The sequence below is a fragment of the Astatotilapia calliptera genome, chromosome 16 (assembly GCF_964374335.1).
Source record: "Astatotilapia calliptera chromosome 16, fAstCal68.1, whole genome shotgun sequence".
In the NCBI taxonomy this organism is placed as follows: Eukaryota; Metazoa; Chordata; class Actinopteri; order Cichliformes; family Cichlidae; genus Astatotilapia; species Astatotilapia calliptera.
The window spans coordinates 26,316,842-26,325,104 of record NC_137437.1 but is presented as its reverse complement, the minus strand read 5'-3'; the positions used below and the strand labels follow the sequence as shown (position 1 = coordinate 26,325,104).

Genomic DNA, 8,263 nt, shown 5'->3' with positions numbered 1-8,263 from the left:
AAATGAAGTCTCTTACCCATCCTCTTCTCCATCTACAGTCTTGAGACCAGCTGGTGCTGTTAAGGCACTGGCGGTGGCAGCGTTGCCCTCAGTTTCCTGACCATGGCCAGTGTTGGATCCAGTCTCTCCCCCAGACAGCTTGGGCAACCCCAACAAACCCGACTGATGCTGGAGGAGCAGCCGCTGGGCATCTTGCAGCTGAGTGGTGGTGAAGCTCGGCAGACTGGCATACAGGGCGCTGGCCTGTGCAGCGTGAGCCAGGGCCTGGGCACTGCTGTGGTCATGGGTCAAGCTCACAGAAGACGGCTGGCTATGGGGAACTCCCTGCGGGGGCATCCGAGCAGTATTCCCAGTGTTGTGAGATTGGGGTTGGGCCTGGGCCTGGTGATCGCTCTGAGGGTTGGGGGGAGGCACACTTGGTGCAGACGCCTGGCTCTGATGGGCCGCTGTTGGCAGCTGGGTGCTCAGCCCTTGGTTTTGGATTTGTGTTGGGAGTGACTGCGGCTTTTGCTGCTGGCAATCCAAATGGCCTGGATGGCTCTGAGGCTGCTGGCCAACACCAGCTACCCCGACATGAGAGGACATACTAGAGGTGGTAGACTGAAGAGAGTGGGGCTGCTGAGGACCTCCCATCATATGGCAGGCTCCGTTAGCCATCCCAGCAGATGTGGCTCCAGCTTGGTTGGACAAAGGCTGGGAAGCAGCAGCAGAATGAGGGATGCTTTGCTGCAGCTGTGTGTACTCAGGTGGCCTCATCGACATCGTGTGTGCTTGGGGGGCAGCAGCTGGCTGTTGTGGTAGGGTGGCATAACCCATCTTCTGCTGCTGAACACCTACTGGGGGTTGATTAGCAACTGCCTGGGCATAAGTGAGCTGCTGCTGGGACACAGCAGTGAGTCCCATGGTGGTCTGGTGGCTCGGCATGGATGGAGGCTGATGAACGTTTGTAGGTGCCGAGGGGGCCGCAATAGTTTTATCATGCTGTTGGGGTTGGGTGTGAGATACCCCCATGCTTAAACCGCTGGGGAGGATTCCTTGAAAGCCCTGAGGAGGGGAGTTGTAATCCTGTGCAAGCTGTGGTCCACCAACATCTCCACTGCACACATTCTCGACATAATGGCTCAATGTACTCATAGTACTACTCACAGAACTCCCACTTGTGCTTTCTCTCTCCGACCCCCCAGCAAAGCTCTCAGAGACAAACTGTCGTATGCTGTGGGACCCAGGATCAGAAGAAGAAGTGGGGGCAGGAGCTGGGGTGTCCTTATCATAGAAATCAGTGCAAGTCCATCTGCCCTTTTTGAAGGGCTCAGAGTTAGAGTCCAGCTTCACCACTCTAAAGCGAGAGCTTGTGGTGGTGGCCACCACAGGGGCCGCAGGAGCAGTTGATACAGGAGCTGTGGTTGCAGCTGTAGCAGTTGCACTCACAGGCTGCTGCACAGCTGATCCAACTCTTCCATGGAGCCCGCTGGGGAGCCCTACGCCTCCAGAGACACTCACAGCAACAGTAGTTGTAGCAGTCATAGCAATGTTGGAGTTTAAGTTTTGGTGTTGCTGGATCATGCTAGTGGGGGCCATTAGGTTGCTCCCCGCTGGAGCAGCAGCACTTTCTCCTCCTCCACTCCCTCCACTGCTGCTCATCACATTGAGAGGATAGCCGCCACTGCTAGTGCTAGCACTCGTGCTGATCCCCCCTCTCACAGGCACGTTGGCAGAGCTCAACATATTCACATTACTAACATTGCTGGTCTGGGGATTAACTATGCTAACTGTATTGCCAGCAGCAGAGCTGTGCATTCCAGGGATAGATCCCGGGACTGCAGTCCCCGTAGGCTGAGTGGGGATACTTGAAGGAGCAGCCTGGGAAACTCTCTCTTGAGGGCCGCCCATATTAGAAGGCATTTTCTGGGTGACACAAGGTAAAGCTCCAGAGGTGAGACCAGACGCGGTGATCCCGGAGCCAGAGGACAGAGGGTAGACCTGGGCATGGTTAGGATGTGGAGGATGTTGATGGTGTACAGTCCCATTCACCATGGCTCCACCGTGTTGCTTCTGTGCCTGGTTCAAGGTGTGGGGGTGTGAAGGCTGATTTGGAGAGACTGCTCCAGGGGTCTCCGCCTCATGGAAATTATTCAACGTCTCCTCTGAGGAGCTTCTCTCTGCTCCAACTACATCATTAGCTCGGGAGAGGGACACATCCAGAATCTCAGAAGACGACAGATCCTCAGTATGGGACTCATCCAGGTCGTCGTAGCTCTCAGTATCCTCTGCAATGCTGTTATTGGTACTAACAGATACCTGTGCTGGAGTCACACTTGTGATCTGGAAACCACTCTTCTTTTTTATCTGAGCTCCAGTGGACTGTGTGGGCTGGGGCTGGGAGAGCAGATTTAGGCTGTGGGGGGGAGGAGGATGATGGGGACCCGGGGAGGATGAGCCAGCAGGAGGTTGAATCAACAGGGAGGGCGGGTAGTCATCGCCTGGTACGTGGCTGTTATTAACCACCGGGTTAGCTGATGTTGACAGCCCGGGGCCGCTCCCGCTACCAGTGTTGCTCCCCCTTCTGTGAAAGACAGCCTGGTGCGCCATCTTTCTAACACTGCCAGAGTCTCCTGCAGGGTCCGGATGATGCATTTCGAGAAGATCCGGGTGGTAGTTGGTCTCTGACAGTATGCAATAAGGCTGCAGCTCGTTAAAGGCGCCGTTTTGACAAAACTACGCTCAACAGACAAACGACCAAAAAATTATCTAGAAAAAAAACAATAGATATTTCAACGAAGTGCGCAGATATGAGGCAAAAGTTGTGCCGATATTTACACCCTTGTCTTCTTTCACTCGCTTCGGCGTTATCCTAGCGAGGCAAAAGAAGCTAGTGACCGCTAGCGTCAGCTGATGCCAGTTCGCCGGTTAACTACCAGAGCTGTCCGTCTGCGCCTTTATTAAACACAAGCTAACATTTCTGTATGTTTTGTTGAAGAGAAAAAGACGCCACGCTGCAATGAACACAAAAAGCGGGCAAAAAGCTGCTGAGTAAGTTAGCGTTATATTAAAAGCTAGCTAGCTGCCACTCTCCATCACCGGCTAGCTAAACACAAACTCGGCTGTTTAAACTGCTGGGTTTTTGTATTCTTATTCTTTTAACAAGAGGAAACGAAGTGAAAGCGAGCCACCTTTAATCCGCAGTTAGAAGCTTTAAAAGGCGAAACACTTCTAATAAAAGCGCCGTACACGGGTTAAATCCATTCCTCTGGGTCCTCGTTTGGGTTTTGCTGTATCACTGGTCCGCCCCGGCGGTAGCGTCGTTCAGTATGGAGCCTCCCGCACCGCTGCCGTGGTCTGCGCTGTCTGTGACGGGGCCGGAGGGGAGGGGTGCGCAGTAATATGGCGACCGCGCATGGCCGCTGCTGCCAGACATAAAGCAGTCTGGGAGAGGCGGCCACGAGCTCACGTCAATATCCACGAAGCGTGCCGGAAAGTGCCGAGCCCAGCCGCTCCCTCCGAAAACCAGTTTAGGGCCATCACAATAGATTTTGTTGGTCTTTTTGAACCAGAGGAAATCAGTATGGAGTCATTATAGTTTTGTAGTTTCTCATTACTTTAAAAGTTTATTTAATTTTGAGTTTTTTTTATTTTTCATTCAGTTTAGTTTCAGTTAGTTTTCAGATCGGATTTTCTTGTTTTGTTTTGTTTTTTAATTCTCTGGAGAGTACAGAGAGTACACGTTTTTACAATAAAAATAACTTTTACAAAGTCTTATAGACATCCAAAGTCTTAATTATAACATAATAACATTTTATACCAAACTAACATATTAAAGTAAGGTAATTTCATTTTTGTTTGTATAGTTTTCCAAGTTCACAAAATTGCTTCAGTTAGGTTTTATTTTTGTTTTAGAATCAGAATCAGAGAAACTTTATTAAGCCCAGAAGGAAATTGAGTTGTTGTAGCAGCATACATAAAACAGACGATAAACCATTCTTATAAAAAGTAGAAGTAGCATTACACCAGTGGTACACTGTAACAACCTTAGTCAAAAGACCCAGTATGGCTCACTCTAATATTCTTTGGAGAGTGGAAAAACCTGCAGGAAATACTCCAGTTTTATAAATAAAATGCATTACTGTTTCTGACACAGGGGATGCCAACATAACACAGGAGTGAAAATGGAAGTAAATTTAAACATATTTCTAAATCAAGGGAAGTTTTTTGAATTACAAAAACACAAAATACTCTTGTTTAGTTGAAAAAAAGTATTTAGACCCTTAACTGAAAATCAACATCCACCTTAAGTGATGGATTACATACATGTGGAGGTATAGAGATGTCTAGGAGAGAGGGCAAGGGGCTTTTTCACCAAACTAAATCCTAGAGAGAGAGTGTCTGTGAAGAACGGAGCAGAAGTGTGCTGGTACTAGTTTTCAAGAGCAAGAGTGATGTGAAGAGCTGCTGAGCCATACAATAAAACTATGGAAAAGAGATCAGGAAGTATATTGTGGACTATAATATTTGCAGATGATGTTGTGGTCTTAGTGCGAGCAGGGAGCAGGTGGGAGAGAGTCCAGAGAGGTGGAGGTATTCTCTGGAGAGAAGAGGAATGAAAGTGAGAAAAAGCAAGACAGTATGTGAGTGAGTATTAGTAATACCTGCTATGATGTATCTCTTAGAGATGGTGGAATTAACAAAAAGACTTTTGGGGGAGTATAATAACTCAGTTACCTACATTAATACTAGTTTAAAGAGAGACCGTTGTTAAAAACAAAGGCTTGCAGTTTCAGGCACTAACTTCTAAACAATACAATAATAAACTAAATAATATAAACCTGAATTCTGTGTAATGATTAATTTTATGTCTATGCTAACATACATGGGAAATAATAAGTAATTCCATTGTTAGGTTATCGTGTTCCCCTTTTATTGTACTCATTTAAAGAAAAATGTGATTTATTTTGACAGTGAAAAATACTGAAAAGAAGAGGGAAAATGATGGAGGGTGTAAACATTTGTTGTGGTATGAGCAAAACATCCCCACAGCAGTGTTTGTGAAACAAAGGTAGACAGAGAGCTGCTAGATCCCTCTGCAGACACATGTGTCAACTACACTGAAGGATTATTCTACATGCAGGTGCTGTTTGGGGCCTCTCTCACCCTCACTCTCTCCCTTTTAAACACAGGAGAGAGAGAAAAATGTACACATTTGTTGGTTGGTAATGTTGCCACAGCAGGTCAACGAACTCTGATCTCAAACTCGAGCTTCTCCATTTTCTGTGTTCCGGTGTTTTCTGTTCATCACTGGATATACAGAACCAGTTCTAGCTCTTTTCAATCAGTCTCTTCTTTTCTCTTCTCTTTGCACTGAAATTTTTAAATAATATGTTAAGTTCAATTAATAAAGGCATAGAATTACAGTGCATATGTTTCTTTTGCATGTATTTTGGTTATCAGAAGCATGCTTTAAGGGAAATTGCATTTCTTTCACATCTAACCAGAGGTCAGAGTTCATGATCCACAGAGGTAGATGCTCTAAACATGACGCAGGTTTCAAATAATGAGGTCAGCATATTTGCAAGGAATCCCTGACTGCTCCAAACTCTCAGGTTCAGAGATTTGTTTTTTTTTTCCCCCAATATTTTTCTATTGGATCAGAACGATGTCAAACAAAGTAGATATACCTAATATGGTCATCTAAGGTACACAGCAATAAGCACAGAAGTCAAACCAACCTGCTGTTCAAACCTTCTGTTTGTGTTGAGCAGCCAGTCACAAGGAAGCTGGGTTAAAGCAGTGGCTTTCAGAGCCAAGTCGAATGATGTTGATGCTGAAATGTGGGTTATTTCTTTTTAAAAAAGGGTCATGATTGGGGGAAACAATGGTGTTAAAATTAATGCTGGTGGTTTGAGAACCACTAGATTAACTCAGAATGTAGAAGATAATTGACTGTGAATCATATAAGAGAAAAAAATACTGGAAAAAACCAGAATAGGTCCCCATGTAAGAAAAAATAGATGTCTTGTAGAGTTTAAGCAACACTGGCTGTCTGAGCTACTGTGAAATCATACATCATAACGACATCTGTGAGAAAAAAACAAAACAAAACAGGGGAGGTAATGCAAGAAATAGAAAGAGGAGGAGTTGTGGTGGCTCACAGAGAGAAAGGAGAGAGTAATAGTGAAGGAGGAGGGAAGAGAAGAAGAGATTAACTGTCAGGCAAGCAGACAGGCTATACCCATCGATACAAATGATAGAGGACAAGAGGGACAGCAGGAGCCTATTGCAGTGTAAGCGCCTGGTGCTGTCAGCAGCTTTAAATCATCCTGGCACTCCACAAAAAAAAAAAAAAAAACCCAAAAAAACACAGCACTATTGTGCTGTGGCTCTAGCACTAATGAGTAATTTATACTCTGAACTCTGCATTGATTTTCTTTGCCCTGCTATGAAGAAAAGTAATCACTCAAAGGGTTTTCAGAGAAAAAGGAGAAACATGTTTTGTTCTTTATATCCGACTGAAAGACATCCGACTGTTGGATGTGCCCTAAAGCGATTCTTCCTAATTTAATTCAAGAACACCCGGGCAGTTAGGGAAGACGTATCTCGGGCAGAAGGTGAGTTCGCTTATTAAGTTTGAGCAGGCAGTTTGATTCCTCCCCCTCTCTCTAAGCTGTAATGTAAATGGGGTTAACAAGAAAATTTTATTTTCCAAAGAACAGGTGCTCATAAGAAGTGCAGACAGAACAAAAAAAAGTCCAGGAAGTGGAGCAAGAACACTGCTGGGGATAGAACAAGACTCTCCAACCCTGATAAAAGTTTAGCGTTACGCTGCCTCTATGGTTAAAGAATAAATTAATGTGATTTCACTTGAAGATATATTGCCCTGTTATCCCTGCACCAATCAACAGGACTTCCTGGACTTTGTTATTTAATAGAAACTTCGTCATTTCTGTCCAATGTGGTTGTTGTTACAATGCCAAATTATAAATGAAAGAGGAATAAAAGGTCCAAAAATAACAATGGTAATTCAGCGTTTCTTGATTATGCGGTGCACAGTCAGAGGAACATTAGTGTGATAATGTGTGGACCGCAAAAGCTTTAAAACACTGCATGTTTTCTTTTGGAATGGGGCCATTTAAGTTTATTATGTGATTGTGTTTTCATCAAATCAGAACTGCGTCCACACAAGCTAGGAAATACTTTCAGTGTGCTTGCACACAGCCCAGACCAAACACAGACGTGACTATTATGCGAAAATTAAATTAATTGAGGGATGAAAGGCTCTACATAAACAAAAAGAGCCTTTTGATTAACAAGAGATTTCTGAAAAGTGCACTTCAAAGCACTGAAGCTCTGTGGTGCATTGCACAGTTTTGAGATGATTAAACCCCAAATATTTCCATCTTCTGATCATCACAATCTTTCAGAACTGGGAAATATTTTACTTTGTCCTTGTAACTCTGCAAAATACAAACAAACCTTTTTTAAAAAAAGCTTATTCTTTTACAAATAAAGTTTTGATAACCTAATTTATTTGTGAGTACATCTGCATTCTGCTGCACGTTTCCAAAATGTGCGATGCTAGATAGTAGTTACCTCAGTTATCTTGTTTAACCAACTGTAGCAGCAGGTAATGATTATTCTGCTCTGAATCTAGTCTTTGTTGCTTGTCGAAGTATCCTGGTGGAGCTTTAATGATAAAGTAGCAGATCTTTCAGACACGAGTGGCACTGATGGTGGAATAACTGAGCTAAAATGCTTGAATGCCCGGTGATGAGAACCAGGGTAGCTGAGTCTGTCTGAGGCTTGTGTCCACTGATGTGAATGGAGGCCAGAATAGATGCCAGCTTTATTTCAACCAGAGGAGCCACAACATTCATTCATGAGCCTGTTTTCCCACATTGCTGAGCTTGACTAAAGAAAGATTAGACTCCGAATCCCTTGCAGCAGGGTTGTATTGACACATTACCCCCCAAAATGAATTAACATATATACCTTCTGCTGATTTAGACATTTTACCTGTGATCTATTTCCCTATTCTCTCTTGCATATGAAGAGATGCATTGTTTCTTTGTTACTAATAATAAAATCAAAAGTCTAGTTAATATGCTATAGATTGTGACGAGTAAAGCTCCTTCTACAACCATCTGTTGCACTTTTTAGGCCAAATGTCACATGGAAACCCAGATATGATGAACATATACACGTGACCTTTTATGCTTTTTTTTGGTCTTAAAAATGGATGAGGGTAAAGGCCTGAAGACATGTTTGTTTAGCA

The 8,263-nt window shown here is 44.3% G+C and overlaps 1 protein-coding gene across 3 annotated transcripts in view; it reads right to left on the bottom strand.

Moving 5' to 3' along the window:
• LOC113007558 (TSC22 domain family protein 1-like) overlaps positions 1–3,523 on the bottom strand; it is a 39,958-nt gene extending 36,435 nt beyond the window's left edge. The window contains exon 1 of one of the 3 annotated variants that reach the window (XM_080290354.1): positions 17–3,523. In XM_080290354.1, coding sequence (XP_080146480.1) covers positions 17–2,634 — 2,618 coding nt within the window. In that variant the 5' untranslated portion in view covers positions 2,635–3,523. The remainder of the gene's footprint in view (positions 1–16) is intronic. The other 2 variants (XM_080290355.1, XM_026144239.2) reach the window with 2 other exon arrangements.
• Positions 3,524–8,263: the final 4,740 nt, after the last annotated feature.